The sequence below is a fragment of the Dryobates pubescens genome, chromosome 3 (genome assembly GCF_014839835.1).
Source record: "Dryobates pubescens isolate bDryPub1 chromosome 3, bDryPub1.pri, whole genome shotgun sequence".
Classification (NCBI taxonomy): Eukaryota; Metazoa; Chordata; class Aves; order Piciformes; family Picidae; genus Dryobates; species Dryobates pubescens.
Window position 1 is genome coordinate 45,733,531 of NC_071614.1, and position 18,581 is coordinate 45,752,111.

General features: G+C 39.0%; 1 protein-coding gene across 5 annotated transcripts in view; it reads left to right on the forward strand.

The window, feature by feature from the left end:
- PLCB4 (phospholipase C beta 4) overlaps positions 1–18,581 on the forward strand; it is a 229,744-nt gene that overhangs the window by 147,328 nt on the left and 63,835 nt on the right. For all 5 annotated transcript variants that reach the window (XM_054180088.1, XM_054180091.1, XM_054180090.1 and 2 more), the window contains 5 exons: positions 1,295–1,348; positions 7,447–7,528; positions 8,464–8,564; positions 9,156–9,213; positions 13,896–14,004. In XM_054180088.1, coding sequence (XP_054036063.1) covers positions 1,295–1,348; positions 7,447–7,528; positions 8,464–8,564; positions 9,156–9,213; positions 13,896–14,004 — 404 coding nt within the window. The remainder of the gene's footprint in view (positions 1–1,294; positions 1,349–7,446; positions 7,529–8,463; positions 8,565–9,155; positions 9,214–13,895; positions 14,005–18,581) is intronic.

Sequence of the window (18,581 nt, forward strand, 5' to 3'; positions counted from 1 at the left end):
AGAAAATCAGCTTTGGATCCCAGCCATCACTTAAAATTACCCTTTCACCGAGCGGAATCTTAAACTCTTTTATCTCAATAGGGAGTGTGCTAGATGTAACATTCCTGTACTTTTTAACATAAAAGAATTCCAGGCACTGATCATACAGAAGCCGAATCTTGTACTTAAACCACAAATATAATTTTTGCATTATATATTTACCTATCTTATCGATAATCATACCCAGGCAATACTTGTAGATCAATACACCAAAGACCGAGAAGAACAGACGCTCAAAAAGCCAAAACACCTTCATGTTTGCTCGTTCGACTTAAGCAAGCAATAAATCAAACTAATTTGTCAGCAAGCCCCGAGTTGGGCAGCCAATAAATGTGGTAGGTTGAGAGAGGGCTTAGCTCTCCCTCCTCCACAGAGTAAGAAACCACAGCTAACTCAGTCGAAGAGCAAAAGCTATATATTTACAAGCATATATGGAAAGCAGGTTATATATAACACAATATATATAGGTATTTACAATATATACACAGAAATACACAGCAAAGACAAATAACACAACAAAAATCCCTCCCTCAGGGAGGGATCCCCTCTTTGGAACCCCCTCTCTCCCCCCCTTACCTCCCTTTTTCCCCAAAAAGGGGTTAGAGAGAGAGAAAGGCAAGTTACTAAGGAAAAGAGTTGTTAGCAAGCTTCAAAAGCCCATGCAGGATTAGTGTTTGCTTATCTGAAGGCCAAGTCCAGCAGTTCGCAAAAGAAGCAGGCAGGGAGAACAGGCTGAAACACCAAACTCCCCCAACTCCCAAACCCAACTGAACTGAGAAAAAAAAAAAATTTTCCAACCGCTTCACAATCTAAAGCTGAATTTTTGTTTATCAACCAATGAAATTCGTTTAGAATATCAGAATGTTTTGGTTCTAGTACCAAAAACATTAGCCAGTGTGTTCCAGCAGTGTTTGTTCTTAAAGGCACAGCCTCAAACGACCACACCCCCCCAACTCCCCAAACCGAACTGAACTGAGGAAAAAAAAAAAAATTCCAACTGCTTCACAATCTAAAGCTGCATTTTTGTTTATCAACCAATGAAATTCGTTTAGAATATCAGAATGTTTTGGTTCTAGTACCGAAAACATTTAGCCAGTGTCTCAGCACTGCTTGTTCTTAAAGGCACAGCCTCAAACGACCACAATTTCTTTCTTTCTTCTCATTTCACAGACATGGCAATGGCCTTGAGACGAATGTGTTTAGATGCCAATTTTAATAAGTGCCATTTAAAAAAATCTTTCTTTCTTACTTTCAGCTGGATGAAACTGGCCTTTCTAACAAACACAAATGGGAAAATTCCAGTTCGGAGGTAAGCACTATTGGAAGCTTCAGTTTTTATAAGGTACTAGTTGTATAATATTAATAAAATCATGTGGTTTAATAATGAAGTATAATATCAGTTTTATTACTAACATACATGTAAAAATAAGTATATAACTAGTCATACTTCGCTGAATTCCATACCTCGTTAAACCAGGCAAAACTTATCAACCTGTTAATGAAGATAGGAGTGCTTGTAATTGTTTTCAAAGTCACTTAAATCTAAGAGCATCTATTGTCTCAATTTAAAACTCCTTAAACTCTGAGGTGGGTTTTTCAGTTGTAAACTTTGATTCAATACTTACTAAAGGAACTAGAGCTGCCGAACAGAGAGGGACCTGGGGGTGCTGATTGACACCCGCCTAAACATGAGCCAGCAGTGTGCCCAGGTGGCCAAGGGGGCCAGTGGCATCCTGGCCTGTATTAGGAATAGTGTGGCTAGCAGGAGCAGGGAGGTCATTGTGCCCCTGTACTCTACATTGGTTAGGCCACACCTTGAGTACTGTGTCCAGTTCTGGGCCCCTCAGTTTAAGAAGGACATCGAGACACTTGAAGGTGTCCAGAGAAGGGCAACAAGGCTGGGGAGAGGCCTTGAGCACAAGCCCTATGAGGAGAGGCTGAGGGAGCTGGGATTGTTTAGCCTGGAGAAGAGAAGGATCAGGGGTGACCTCATTGCCCTCTACAACTACCTGAAAGGTGGTTGTAGACAGGAAGGGGTTGGTCTCTTCTCCCAGGCAACCAGCACCAGAACAAGGGGACACAGTCTCAAGCTTTGCCAGGGGAGGTTTAGACTCGAAGTGAGGAAAAAGTTCTCCACTGAGCAAGTAATTCGTCATTGGAATGGGCTGCCCAGGGAGGTGGTGGAGTCGCTGTCCCTGGGGGTGTTCAAGGGGAGATTGGACGTGGCGCTTGGTGCCATGGTCTAGTTGTGAGGTCTGTTGGGACAGGTTGGACTTGATGATCCTTGGGGTCTCTTCCAACCTTGGTTATACTGTGATACTGTAACTGCAGAATCTTGCAGGTCAGTTAAGTAGAGGACAAAAATGTGCATATTGAAGTGTAGGTCCTTGTAAAAGAGATACAGCTGTGCCAAAAATACTTTTGCTTTTATAAGAGCCCCCAGAGTAATACTTTTTCTCCACATGGTAAACAAATTATTGCATTCATTGTCAATAACAGAAAAATTAGAAAAGTTTCATTTTGTGCGCTCATTAACTATTACAAATTACTGATTTTCACTCCTCTCTGGCTAGGTAGTAATTCTCCCTCCTCCTGCTGATACATTGAGCTTCTTTCTTTCTCATGCAGTATGTGAAAACCACTTCTGTGGCATGCTGTTTTTTCATAAATAGAAAAATCACAGAAGGGAGCAGGAAGGAGGACTTTGTACGATATGCCTTACAGCACTTTTTTTTTCAAGGGACTAATGGAGAATTTTGCATCTATAGAATAATCTGCAAAAAACACAAAGGGCCTGCTGTGCTGCCTTTCAGGTTTCTGTTGTTTCATAACTCAAACACCTTGATGGTGTAAGACCTGCTTCAGTGCATTAATATTTCAGCTTTCACATTGCCAAGCCCCTGCTAATTTCTCAGACTTGAATTAAACTGCCCTGAGGCCCCTTCTGTGCAGAAGTCCCATGAGAAATATCAACTGATAAGTAATGCTGAGGGAATAATACTACAGGGGCAAATGTATTTTCAGGATTTCAGAGCTTTATGCCTGTTTGAATATAGAACTTTGTTCCTCAGTTTGGATTTATAGTGCTCTCACTTTTCTGAAACTGTTTCTGTCAGGAAATATTTTACCTTGCATTTAGCAAGGCATAAATTCTCTCTGTTGTGCTGCAGCAGGCTCATTTGTGTATGCAGACCAGCCTGCATGTTGCTGAAAAGAGTCCAGTCCCTTGGTTCCAATGCATTAAATCTTCACATTCAAATTTGCATTGTTTTCAGGTTGCTTAATTTATTGCAAAAGTAGTTTGCTTATAAATTTGTAAGGGATCTGCTATTCCATACTATGCAGAAGGAAGCTGACCTTCACATCTGGGTGCTCAGAGGAATGCATTATGTTAGTGTGGGTGAAATGCAGCAACTGTTTGAGGCACTGTATCACCCATTGAAATGGCATGGGGAGATGCCAGTGAGAGGCAAGAGGAAAGTAATGGAAGAGGGATGTGGATGAAGGTAAAAAGCACAATCAATCTGCTTTGTAGACTGGTAGACATTGTAGACATTGGGAAGTGGTGAATCAGAGCTCTGGCAGAGGATGACAAGATCATGAGATGAGCAAGAGCTGCTTATCATGAAGTGAGATGCAGGCACTTGGGAGTCTCAGCACTGGGCAGCCTAGGATGTGGGGACTTCATTGCTCCTCTCCTTCTCCCACAAACAGTGCAGAGAGAGATCATGGATTGATCAAAGACAACAGTAGGAGGTAGATGCATCAGGAGGATAATGATTATGAGGAAGGCAAGCCAAGAAGCACTGAGAAGTGAGAGCAGAATGGCTTGGCTATAAAAAGTGCACCAAGTTTCACATTGTTTCCCAAAGCATCTCTGCAGTAACTTTTCCATGTGGTTTAAACCACTGATGATTTCCCTTCAGCTGACCTCAATATTGCTGTGGTCAGCCCTTCCCATATACCTGATCTTAAAATACAGTGTTATCTAGTCAGCACTGCTTGCTTCATCAAACCTTCACCTCCTCCCACTGCTCAGGGATTTCTATAACAATTGCCATAGTTCTGGTAGTGCAGATAGCAAGGTAATTCTCTCAGAAACATAATACCCAGAAGACCTCTTAAGATACAGGAATGTGTATCACAAAATCGCCTATATTTCACTTTCACACTGAAGTGCAGTAAAACGCTAAAGAAGAAATAATCTTACCTGGGAAATCCTTGCATTTGTTTTCAGGTTTAAGACTGATTTTTGCAGCCAGAATGTAACCGTAGGGAATGAACAGCCCTAAGTAGGTGAAACTCCTCCTTAAGACTGGGGTTAGTGGTAAATTGCATAAATATTCCTGACTCCTTGTTAATACAGTTGGGGATTGCCACATGATGAAGATTCTTCTCAACTGCTTTTGGATTTTTAACGTACTCTGGGACATATATCTATTACTATCAACCTGCTGTGTGGGAGAGAAGAAATTTTGACAGTTAGGAACACAAAAACCTTGGGAGAGCGCCAGTTTAATCTTTTAGACTTCAATGAATTTTAGAAGTTTAAGAGTCTAGAACTAGATCTACAGATCTTAGAAGGACAGAGGCATTTATTACAGTATTTTGTATTCTCAGATTTTTAGCACTACTGCAAATGATGGCTAAAAGGTCAACATTTGTTTAAAAAAAAAAGAAAGTTACTTGTGTTCTGCAGCTTTCTGTTGGCAGGAAATGGATTTTCTATATGTGCAAGTTGTACCTGTTCAGCTAGAGCCTGTTTAGAAGTTACCTGTGCTCAATCTATGCTTAACCTTTGTATAACTACATCTCAAAGGCTGTAAGCTAATTTCGCTTCCAACTATGAAAATAATAAATTTGGGGGAAAAAAAAAAAAGATGAATGAGGCTTAAATCTGTTTATAGTAGTTAATTAAGTTAATTTGAAATTACACATTTCTAATACTCCAGTGCACCTGGAGTTTAGGAAGAAATTCTTCACAGACAGAGTGATATCCCATTGGAATGGGCTGCCCGGGGAGGTGGTGGAGTCGCCATCACTGGGGGTGTTTAGGAGGAGAGTTGATGGGGTACTTGGTGGCATGGTTTAGTTGATTAGATTGGTGTTGGATGATGTGTTGGACATGGTGATCTTGAAGGTTTCTTCCAACCTGGTTTATTCTATTCTATTCAATTTTTAGATTGTGGTTGGAAGTCATAGTTTTAGATACTTTCTTGTACAGTGTATGCAGTGGTACTTCTAGTTCTAGTCAAACTGATAAATTCAGTGGAGCCATGATAAAAGATTGATTTGAACAGTTTAAGTGTTGTGTTAGTTTTTGGAGTGATGGTTGGAAAGTAATGAAGGTCTGAAGTAACAAAGTTAATTAATCTATTAACAAGTGCCATAGATTCAAACCCCTCAGTCCCAGGTCTGGAAAGTATTTTAATATTTGAGAGGCTGTGCATTCACATGTTATCATAAAAAGCCTCAAACCACTGTAGAGCATGAGGAGAAAATACCTGTAGGTAACTGTTGAGCAGGAGCTTGCCTGCATATGAAGTAGCCCAATTTTCTTCCAAGGCATGCAACAAGGTGAATGTAAATCTGCTAGGATGAAACCTCTTCTGACAGAAGTTGTCATTTAATTTACAATATCCTTAGCAAATTGAAAGTAGCCTGCTGGTTTTGTACTTTGTTTTTATTCATGCCATCTTTTCTAGACTGCTGCTCTCACTGCAAATTACTGCTATTTTGATGTCATCCTTGGTCAAGTAAAAAATAGTTCAGCATCAAAAATAAATTCTCTGCATGCATGGAATCTTGGGTCACATTATTTGATTAATTATTACTCCCATATTACATATTTTTACATGACATTTATTATCGGGGCCCAATTCATTAGAACACACATAGACATTTTGCAGCAGTGGAGACAGGTGTTAAATTCTAGAGCTAATATTTTTACTATGTTTAGGTTTTTTTAAGAAAAAAGTGCCTGAAGTAAAACTGTCTTTATTTTAATGAAAATATAATCATCTTGGTGTTGATTATCAGCTTTGAAAAACCAAATAACTTATTTAGGTGCCTAAATAGGGGCATGGAAATTTAGCTGTTGTAAGAACATAGGGGAAAACAAACAAACAAACAGAATCCCCAAACCACAAGATTTGTTGAAGTATTTTATCATTGAGATCTTTTATTTCCTTAATTTCAATATTATGAAAATATTTACATAGGCAGTCTAAAGTATTTTGAAGAGTAAATCAACTGTGAATTGCTATGGCAACAAATAACAGCAACAGTTTGTTTCACATCTTTCACCATGTGAAATTATTTTGTATGCATGAGTCTCAGCAAATAGGTTGCCTCATTTGATGATAAAGAGCAAGATTTTCTTATCAGGCATCTATGGAGTCTTTCTAAATGTACAACTTTTGTTAGCGTTAGAAATATATATTTAGTACAGACTTCAGATTTTTTTTATCTAGACTGAGACACCAAAATCCAGTAGTGGGACACATTATTTTAGCTTAACTCATAAACAGAAGGAAAGGGAAGATGTCAAGTTTGGATCTAGTTTTCCAGAGACAAAGGTTATTCAATTTAATCTCAAATGGAAATAAAAATAGACCAAATGCTTTCACATTAATCATACCAAATAGTCATGCTTTAATATAATTTAATGCATAGTGAAATCATCCTGTTTCACAGAAGGAAGAGGATATTAATCAGTTGGGTGGAAATATTTCAGTGACAGCTGAGACCATCCTAAATAAGTTGTAGATAGTATGTGTAAAACAGGGAGATCTGTAATGGCTGTAAGGTGAGGAAGCATTTGAAAGGAGGAGTGAGCAGTACAGCTGATATTGTTGGGGAATGAGATTTGCCATGCAGCTGAAAGTCTCTCACTAGCAGCAACTGCTTGAAAAGGAAAGGGGGACCGAGCTGCCATGGAGAATGGTGTGTGCCTACCTTGTGAGTGAGCTGGGAAGCATAGGTTAATGCTTAGAATGAAAGGGAAATCACCACAAACAGGAGACATATCTCACTTGTATAATCTGCTACTTCTAAAACAATAATTTGTCTGTGTGTAGAGTTTTAAAGAGCAAACAAAATAATGCCCTGCACGGCTCTGTGTAATAATACATAGGAAAAAAAATCCCTTCTTTTTGCAGTTCATTATTTCGATGTATTTTCTAATGGATAGCTTGCAGGCAGAGTAGTGCTGCTCTGTGAAGCTTAGAGCACTTTTTTGACTACACTATTACTGGGAAGATGCTTATATTCATAAGTTGAAGCCAGAGGAAAATGTTGGCAGTAAAAGCAAGAAAGAGAGATGTGATTGTTTTGAAAAATGACTAATATTTCTCCCTTTTTTTTCCCCCTCCACTCTCTTTTTTTTTGTTTGTTTGTTTGTTTTAGCATTACCAGAACCTTTGCATCAGGTAAAACAGAAAAAGTCATCTTCCAAGCACTTAAGGAATTAGGTCTTCCCAGTGGAAAGGTATTTTAAGTGGTCTTGAATGTTTTTGGTTTGTTGGGTTTTTTTAATATATACACACACTAATAAATTGATGAATCATTCACATTTGTAACTGTGATCTAAGTCAAAAACATGCCTGTTGTTCATCAGTAACTACTTAATCACTGTAGGTTGTTTATGAAACCCAAAATGTAATTACACCTGTGTGACACAGTGGTCCGCAAATGTCTTGAATGAGGCTTCTTTCTGTAATGGATTGTTTCATTCATTCATACAAACTACGTGAGCACAGAATACTTTATTCTCTGCCTAGTGTCATTTCATTTTGGCAGCTAGCCCTTTTTGGCTTGGTTGCAGCATGCATCTGATAAGTGGTAGCCCTGAAGGTTAGCTCACTGTCTCCAACAAGGAAGAGGGGCTACAGAAAAACTTGAATTCCGAGTCCTACTGCCTGGTATGCAAGATGAAATTGTTCCTCACTGTTGCAGTTCTTGTCTTATTCAGAGGACACAATTGAATGAGTTAGCCATGTGTTCCCTCCTTCATGGAAGTTTTACATGCCTCTGCATAAGAGCTGCTTTGCTTGTTAAAACTATTGCACCAAACCTGGGACTCTTTCTCAGTGTTCCTTGGCCTCAGAATATCTGAGGTTTGCCCTATTTTGAACTTAACGGGTTTTATTTTAAGCTTCAGAAGAAAAATGAAGACTCTTCTCCAGTTCTGTGTTTGTCTAGAATTAATTTTACTGCAGGGTCAGAATATAAGCACATCAAGCAGATCTATGGTAAAGATGAATTAAGAACTGTCTTCAGAAAATATAAAAGAAACAAGGTAAATGTATACTAGGTAAAGCACTAAAGCAGTTCTTAGTTGGTTTTGCTGGTGAAAGAAATGCTCTTGGGAAAGTAACATCGCTCTCTTTTGCTGGATTAATGTACCGTTGCATTTCGTTGCAGAATGATGAAATTGAGCCTGCAGCATTTACTTATGAGAAATTTTATGAGCTCACCCAAAAGATATGTCCCCGAACTGACATAGAGGATCTCTTTAAGAAGATGTAAGTTCAAATTTAATCTTGCTTTAAACTCATTTTGTTGTATTTTTAGTCCATATCTATAGTGACAGAACACTGTAAAGATTACCTTACCTTGAATCCTAGTAGCATCAGTAGTATTTTGAGACAAGCTCATCTCTGGTTTTCCTCTTCCTTCCCTCTCAGGTTGTTAATGTAAAAGTTCATTCTGCATTTTAGAGCAACTTTTACATGAGTTGGAGGAAGCATCTAGAACTTTTTTTGGTTGGCTTTACTAACTACTGTAATTTTAACTTGCTCCTTTAGATGATTAACATAGTATGTGAACTAATTAAATAAAACAAGACATTTGAAGTTTAAAAAGTTTCTTTACTCAATGTATTCTGGAGGACTTACATGTTGTTTTATGAAGTAATGGTTACCAAATTATAGGAAGTATGGGAGATATACCGTGCCAAGCATAGACAGTCTGTTTTCTGTTCATTTTGATATTATAGAGCTACTTCAGGTAGAAAAGTAGGTGGTTTGAAAAGTATCAACAATGTCAACATGTAAATCATACCTACTGTAGCATCATATATGAAAACTTACATTCTCTAATAAATTTCTTTTCAGCAATGGAGACAAAACTGATTATTTAACGGTAGACCAATTAGTGAGCTTTCTAAATGAAGTAAGCTTTTTCATACATTAACTACCATTCAAGTCTGTCTGCAGTGGCTTGCTTCTTCCAATCTTTCCATTGCATGAGTCATGCCATTATTTGCTGTGCTTTTGATCTGCTGATCTTTACATTATGGTAACATCCAGGTGCAAAAATCAGCTTAAACATCGTATGCTGTTGTGCTTTGTACGTGTTGGCTTTGCAGATCACACCTGTTGATTACTTGGCTGTTGTGTTATGTTGTGTGTTATGTCTGTTTTATACATTTGACATACATTCAAAGCATTTTCAACTAAAATACACCCAGTATTTTATTAAGAGCAATTACTTTACCTCTAGGCTGCAACTAAATATATCTGCTAACCCTTCTTTGAACAATAGAAGAAATGAGGTAGGCTTTTATAAACAGGGCTTTGATTTTTTTTTCTTGACGGTATTATTTCAGCTTTTTACAGATTGAAGAGCTAAGAGGATATTTTAAGAGGTTTCTCTGTTTGTTTGTTGTAATACCACATGTGCAGAATAAGAGGAAGTATTTTTATTGCTATCTTTCCAGAATACTGCTACTGGCAAGAGTATTTAGTATTCCTTGAAAACATCATGAGTGTGTGAAGAAGTTCAATAAACACTGCAGGGCTGAGACTTTTTTAATCTATTACTAAAGTACAATAAGTCAAAGAAGACTTATTCAGAACTGCAATAGTAAGTGCACTGTGTAAATGTGACAGGAACATACTACATGGAAAATAGGCACATTCTATTTGGTTCTATACCGGTAGATTCTTGTCATCCACAGCATGGCTTGCTGCTTTACCTCTCTGTGTGATCTTTAAGGACTGGTTTCATTACCAAAAATTTCACCATCTAAAATTATTTTAGTAGTTATAAATCTATTTTATGTATATATTTATGTATCTGATACAGCTAAATGAAGTTTCAGGCAATTAAGATCCTCATATATCAAATTTAGAATATAATTTTCCATTTCAGTAGGGAACACATTCTTAATCTTCACCAAACCTGAGTGACATGTAGAAAGAGTATTGCAATAGAAAAGATAGTGAAAAGGTTAACAGCTTCAGGACTAATTGTTACATGCCAGGGACCTTAGTTTGTATGCCCGTAGTCCTTTCCATTAGGAAATTAGGGCACATGCTTAATGTTACCACTGCGAGATGTTCTTCTTTTTTTGCTTCTGCATTGAAGAGAGAAAAGATAACATTGTGATTTAAATTATGAATTATCCTCATCCCCCTCAATTCACTTCTAGCGATAGATACACTTAACTGCTTGAAGCATGCAGCCCTGTCCCTGTCTTGGCCCATATCTGCTGTGTATGTTTTTTGTGTGGTGTTTTGGGTTTTTTTTAAGTGTTAATTGTCATTTTTCAGTAAATTAGTATTTTTTCAGTATTTTAAAATTGCAGTCATCGTTTCAGTTTAAAGTGTGTTTCCTTGAAGCCCAAGCTTCTGAAGAAGAGCTGCTACCAATTGTAAGAACTTCCTGGCTGTCTCAGTTGCTGACTAAAGTTGAATTGTGCTCTCAGTTTTATGTTGTTTAAGCAGTTCTTTTTACAGAATTAGAAGCCTTATTTTGTAGGCATTATTGTCGAAAGATATATCTTTTTGGCTATGTACTTAGCAATACACATTTTGTAATGGGAAAGCTTGCAGTTGGCCTTTTAGTTGATCACCAAAGCTGGGAAAAATTAGTCAAGTAGTTTTCAGAGAGTAAGACATTCATTCTGATGACTGAAACTAATACCTTTGTCTCTGCTGGAGGTCATTTGGTTTCCACATAGAATTTAAAGCTTTGGTCATGAGCTGAAAGACACTAAATGACCCAGAAGTGGTAATTTCTTGACTGCTGGCCAACACTGCAATTAGCAGTGCTGTTTAGTGCTGGACAATACAAAAAAATATTATCATTACATAGGAGAGGACAATATGGACAGAGCAGTTCTTCAAAAGAGTCTTTAAGCTCAGTTACTTTGAATTCAGTAACCTCTAAGGCATGCTGCAGAAGCTCTAAGTGATTTGGGGTTTTAGGAGAGGATGAGGAAGTTACTGCATATGAGTGGAAAGTGAGCTGCTTTCCTGGATGCTTTCCAGACTGCTGTCTCTATTTGATTTAGTCCTGCTGGCTGACAGCTGTGCATCAATGTTAAAGTTTCTGGGGAGTTTATAGAACTTCAGTTATTGTCAGACACTGAGTATTTTGTTTAGGTCTTAATTTTTTAAAGTCAAATTTTGAAAAAAGAAAATGTAGTAGCAAAAAGACTGATAATGCTGCTATTGAGATTTGTTCCTGCCCTTCATTTGCAGCAATAAATTAATAAGCCAAGTAACTGACAAAATGGCAATTCAGTAGTCTCAGCAGTTCTCATCCTTTCTGGGAAGGAGGTATGAGGAGATGCTTTTCTATCCCCTTCTTTCCCACTACTCCTCTTTTTCCCTCTTGCTTGCTCTCCCTCCCTCTTCCATGCTCTTTTTATGTCCCTCTGTTTTTTATATCCATGAAAGGAATCCTTCTCAGCACTGCACATGACAATTCAAGAGGCAAAATTGGTTTTGACACATTAACTGCTGTGCATCTCAGTTCCTATCAGCGACTGGAGGCCAGCTTGGGGAGGCTAGATGGCCTTTCTCTCTGTTGCAGAACCATACAGGTGTTCTATTAGATGATTCACCCTCATAGTGATGGAAATAACCTGTCCAATAAGGTAACTAGAACAATCAAATGCAATTATTTTGGATGAACAATTAGACCTCTGGCTTGTTTTTCTAGATGAAACGTCAGACTTTTAGTCTTGGTTAGCTTTGGTGTTACAACTTTCCTGTGGCAACAAGCTTGGTAGTGCAGAACTATTTTCTGCAAATTTCCCCAAAAGACACTAGCAAGTGTTCTTAATGTTCTTAAATTGTCAATTAATTTTCTTAAAGTGTTGTCAATTTTGCTTCAATTTTTAAGTAAGCATAAAGACTAGCTTTTATTCCAATAGCAGATAGATAATGAGTTATGAACATTACTACAAAAAGAATAATTTGCTCTTAGCTCCTTCCAGTAACTCATAACTCTGGGACTCTCTCAAGAGGAGATTTACTTTCTCATTTATTTTCTTCTGTTTGCTTATGACTAACTGTAGAAGGAAGAGAGTTGGGGAAGAACACTTTTCTTCAGTTAAGAACCATCCCTAGTATTTCTTACCATTTTTCAAAGTGGTGTATTGTCACTAATGGTATAAAGCTTGGTGTTTGTCCCATTGGGTTGTACTGTTGCATGCCACTGTCATGTTGCTGTGTGTACTGCTTAGCAAGTAATGTCCTGCATCCATCTGCTGTCATATCATATTTCATCCAAGTTTTATTAGATATCCGAACAGCTGATGTGTAGTGAATGAAACTGCTCTCTTTTAGATGCTGCAGACTGTCAATAGCATTACTTGAAAGACCTCTCCTTAATTGCATGGTTAAATTGGCATTGGTTGTAATTTCTTGAATTAATCAAGCATACATGCCAATGTATTGATTGTAAGAAAAGAGCTCAAATGCTTATTTTTGATTGGATATTATTGCTTTTTTTCCTGTGAGAAAATGTCATAAAGTTTATGCATAAGGAATTACAGCAAATGCTGGTAGTGCTGTGTCAAGCCATATAAACACCATCATGTCCACTCCAAATTATTGATCACCAATATGAGGGTGGCTTGTTACATATCTGAATTCTGCTTAAACTAAAGCTTGAAATTGTGCACCTACTGGGTTAAGAGTGTTTTCACAGTCATGTTTATTTCTTTGTTTTACTGCATCTGCTTACATGCCACTATGTTCAATTCTGATTTTGATTTTACTTTTAATGGAGAATCAGGCACACAGTGTGCAGCTCTAATTCAACATGACAAAAAACTAAGTTATGTAGTGCACTATGGAGTGAAAACACAAAAACTCTTGGAGTTTTAGTAGTGTATTAGAAATCACTGCTAAACTGTATCTAAATATTACATAAATTATGGAATCCTACTATTGTCAATTACTGTGAATTGAAGAGATGATACTGTGAAGCTCTTAAATTGTACATATTTCTTCTGAGAACCTACACTGTTGTTTGAATAGTGTATATTACACATAATAACACAATGTTGCCACGATTCACAAATAATCATCAGTGATTGCATTTTTCTAAATTTGGGTTTCAAATTCTGTATTTGTGGTATGATTTTATTTTACTTTTATTTTACTTTAGCTGTAGGCAATGCTAAAGACATGTATTTTTGAGAAGGTGATTAGAGTGCCATCAGTCAAATCTGTCAGATGAGGAAGAGAGAATTTACAGGGAAAAGAGATTTAGGTGTTCATTTTCAACGTTTCACTTGCACATATACCACGTGCAGTCGTTACTTTCACAAACAAGGCATAGTAAGACAAGTTATGCGATTGCACCGGATCAGGTTCTTTCGAATCTTTCTATAATTGATCTGCCTAGGATTTTTATGAAAGATAAGGTTCATTTTTTTCTTGTCTAAAGCTGAAGTTACTGTTGAATAGTCTGTAAGTTTTAGGGCTGCCTTTTTTTTTTTTTCTTTTTTTCTTAAATGTCCACTTCTTTCTTTCTCATCTGCAGTAATGAAATGCTCTTGGTTGATAGCCATGATCTGTATTGTTTTGCTGAATTCCATTGTTTTCTAACCTTAGCATCAACGAGATCCTCGGCTCAATGAAATTTTGTTTCCCTTTTATGACACAAAAAGAGCAATGCAGATAATTGAGACATATGAGCCAGATGAAGACCTGAAGAGTAAAGGTAAATCTGGGAGGGAATTCAGTATTCGCTGGGTGCAGGCATTGGGGAGGTATTTGTTCCAAAGCATCCAAACCTTTCAAAGGGAGCTTACAGTTCTTGTGGTCAGGGGGAAAGAACTTTGTGGCAACCCAGGGAACTAGATCAGGAAACTAATCTGATTAAAATCATCTCCCTCTCAAAATCATTGAATTTTTTATTTATTTTTTTTAAGTCCCCCAGAAGAATTATTTCTCCTGTGCAGGTTATAGTGTGGCTACAGAGACAGCCATCTTGATACAAAGTGGGAGAGACTAGGGCTGAGTAAATAAGGACCAACGTGGAGACTCCTAGCAACAAGGCAATATGCATGTGGTGATGGCCAAGGTTGCAGACTGCAAAGCTGTGCAGATACTGCATAAAAATAAAAAATAAACTAAAAACATTGCCATGTGCACCACTGGATATGCATCTGTCTTCTTACTATATAATCTGTATAGTGCTTGTGGGCAGCAGCCTAGCTTAGAACAAGGTGTTTTACATGGGTGCATTGAAAAATGCTCTATGAGCAAGAAGATTGTGAGAAGTGTCTCCAAGCCATTCTTGGACTGCCTGTGTCCTAAACTGATACAAGCATTAGAGAAGGCAGTTGTTGAACTTAGCTCTCAGTTCTCAACCATTCTGCTGAAATAACTGTGTTGGGATCAACCACAGAAAGAAAAAATGTTGCTATCCTTATCTGTCCTCTAAGCCCTTTTGCTGGAAGTCACTGGTATTGTAGCATGCAGAGGAGAGTGCAGGTTTGCAAAGCCTGTGGACCTTCAAGCATCCTAACAGGAATTCATTTTCACCAGCCATTCGGGCTAAAATATCAGGCTGGCAATGAAGAAGCCAGGGAGCTTCATACACCCAGTAGTGCTGGCCCTGCTGGTGGAGAATGTGAAAAGCAGGCAACAGAAGGCGGCAGTACCTTCAATTTCATCAGCAGGCAGCTCTCACTAAATGCTGTGGTCTTGTCAGATTCCCCATGTGCCTTTTACAGAATCATAGAATCATTTAGGTTGGGGAAGACCTTTAAGATCGTTGAGTCCTATTATGTTGCTTTATGATCATAGGTGTTGAGACCAGCAATGCCTTCTATGGCAACACCTGCTTCTTTGGCTTTCTCTGGCACAGTGGTCAGGAAGAGTTGACACTTTTCTTCCTCGGTCTATAAACTTAAGCCTTTTGTAGATGGATGCATAGCTCTCATCATTCCCTTATAGTACTACAGACCTTTTAACCAAACTGCTAGAGAAGGAGCTTGTATTGTATATGTTACTCCAGAAACTATGTTGTATGCTGTTACTTTTTGTGCCAAAGAAATGTTTTTGGTTTAAGAAATAAGATTGATGTACAGCAAGACAGTAGCAATAAGCAACTGACCCTTCCTCAGTTATATTACAGTAACAGAAAGAGCAAACAAGGCTGAACAAGTTATTGCTGTACAGTTTATTAACCATATTCTGCTCAGGAACACTACAAAGGCAAATCCTTCCACCTGTTCAGTGCATGTCAAAAATGCACAGGCTGGTCTGTTGAGCACATAGAGCTCTGCTAAATTGATGGAGCTGCAACCATTGTTTGTCTAGAGCTCCTGCCCAGCTGTCACTTTATTCCACTAGATAATGCACTAGAAATATAATCTGAAATATTTTGTGCTGCTGCTTTTGAGTTGTCAGTGATCGACAAAACAAAATCGTTCTTACAGTTGATAATTCCATGTGCTGGTTTGAGCTTTGCCAGGAGTGCTGAAAACCAAATGGTAACAGATAAAGATTCCTTCCTCCCCCAGCTTTTTTTTGTTTTCTTTTCCTGGTAAGGTAAAACAAAAAAAGGGTAGGGGAAGGGAGAGGTAAATTCACAGAAGAAATAGCCTGGAATTGTTTTGGAAGAAGAAGAGGTAAATTTTTTAACAAAATATATATACAGCAATAACAGGAAGTTCACAAAGGTGAGGGATAAGGATAAATGGGAAAATATACAAAATCAAGCCTGGATGGCCTTGTATTTCCCTGGATGTAAGTGGATTCAGTTCTTTAGAAAGCATGGCTGCAGCTTGGAAAAGTAGGCTCCAACCACAAGGTCAGTGCAGTAAGCAGCAGATGATCTCTCTTGAGCAGGCAAGGCTAGGAAAGAGAGAGCAGGAAAGGGTAATGGAATAGACCACCATTGACTCAGGGGTCGCCTCCTCCTGGGCAGGGGGGGGAAGCCAAGTGTGGCTGTTTGACGCTGTGCCTTTAAGAAAGGGGCACACTGGCTAAATGTTTGTAAAATATTTTGGTATTCTAAACCAATTTCATTGGCCAAGTATAGGGGGGAGGTGAGATTGGACCCAGGGGAGCTGGGAACTTTCTCTCAGTCTTCCTTTGCTGTCCCTTTCGGCTGGATCTGCTTCTGGGCTTCTTGCCAAGAGATAAGAACTAACTAACTTCCTGTAACAGGCCTGTCCGCTTCTTCCCCTGTCCTGCTAACCATCCTCGTCTCTTCTTCTACCTCTTTGAGGGAGAAGGGAGGTAGGGGGGTGAAGGGGGCACAGGGGGAAGCCCCCTCTGTGGGGGGTCTGGTTTCTGGTTGAGTTCATTTGCTGTATATTCCTGTATATATTGTAAAATATCTGTATTTGTTGTGTTACATAGAATCTGTTTCCTTGTAAAATATAATCTCATTTCTCCGACTGGGTTTAGCCGTGGTCTCTTTCTCAGTGGGGGAGGGAAAGCAGAGCCTTTCCTTTCAAACCACCACACCAAGTCTCTCTCTGCCCACCTGGATCAAGTTTCTTTTGTCCACCTTGGGGCTGGGTTCTTTCAGCCCCCATCAAGGATGGGTGTAACCCATCACATTGCATTTTACTCCCTTTTCCCCCTCTTCTTCCACAACTCAAAATCATCTGAGAGGATTTAAATATGATGTGCAAAAGCAGTTCACCTCTGGCTGACACCAAGCATGGAAAAATGTAAGTTCCAGTAGAGGATTTTTTCAGAAAGTGAGGAGCAGAATGAAAAGCAGGATTACTGGAGTTGCCTCTGTAGGAGTATGTAGGAGAACGGTTGTTTTTGGATAGCTTTAGAACAGCTATGTTTGGTCTCTGACTTAGAAAAGAATGTAAACATCTTGTAACTGAAGGAAGAAACATGGCAGAATTAGGTTGGATGTATTAGAATATTGTTTTGTTATTTTAACCTATTGTGTGCCTGAATTGCACACATGCCAGTAGAAAATAACCAATTAAAATGCGACACACGTGCTTTCTAGAAGAGTATATAACCTTGCTGTATAACATAATAAACGTCTTCGCCTGGAGGCTGTCTTTGTAGTGCCTTCAGAGTGATTGAACACCTACACCCATACTACAACAAACAGTGACCATGATGTGCACCCTGAGCAACTACAGATAACAACTCTGACTTGCACCCTGAGTGACTACAAAGCATAAACAACAACTACTTGGCTTCACCCGGCTTGTGGAGACCGTGCTCGCTGCCATCATTAAATGGTTGCCTTGAAGTCATTGGTCTCTGTGAGACTCGCTAAAGGCTGTTTTCCACTGGAAGGAGAGCCCAGTGGCCAGTGATGGTCTCCAACTTAGCTTACGTATAGGCTTGGAAAGCGTGGATGTCCGGATGTAAAAAATAAAGAAAGGAAAAATTAAAGGCACCTCTGGGAAAAAAAAGAAGAAACTGAAGACGAAGAACAGCCACGGGCTGTGTGGAAGAGGTGAGCAGATGGGGTAATTATAGGGGGGTTGGAGCCTCTTTTTTGGTGAGCACATAATGGGGAATCAGATATCAAAAGAAGAGAGAGCGATATTCGGAGTCCCAGGCAACCAGCACCCGAACAAGGGGACACAGTCTCAAGCTGTGCCACGGGAGGTTTAGACTCGAAGTGAGGAGAAAGTTCTTCACTGAGCGAGTCGTTCGTCATTGGAATGGGCTGCCCAGGGAGGTGGTGGAGTCACCGTTCCTGGAGGTGTTCAGGAGGAGATTGGACGTGGCACTTGGTGCCATGGTCTAGTCGTGAGGTCTACCGAGACAGGTTGGACTTGATGATTCTTGGGGTCTCTTCCAACCTTAGTTATACTCTGATACTCAGATCTTGAAAAAAAGAGCTATAACTGTCCTCAACATGTTTTAATTATGGACAAATGGGACATTTTAAGTGAAAAGTATGACTTGGGAGGAGATACCTGTCCTAGAAGCCTCTCAGAACCTCTTTAAACAACATGGGAAGTCTATCAGTACCTCTGCTTTTCAGCAGATGCTCTTTTTCAGCTGCTGATCACTGCTCCTCTTTCACTGTAAGAACAGTGTATGATCCAGGGATCTGGCATAAGATCAAAACTGAGTTTTGGGACTGTTCTAAGGAGAGTAAGATCAGAGAAATTAAAGCAATGCTTGACGCTCAACCTACCTTGGAGAAACAAGTGAAAAACACTGATTGCCAGAAACTTCTGTGTGTCTTAAGAAATCCTGCTGTAAGTGATGTGCTAACAGCCTGCACGCATCAACATCCAGAAACTTTGGCAGCAGAGGCTGTCACATCTTCTCCCCAAGCCTCTGATG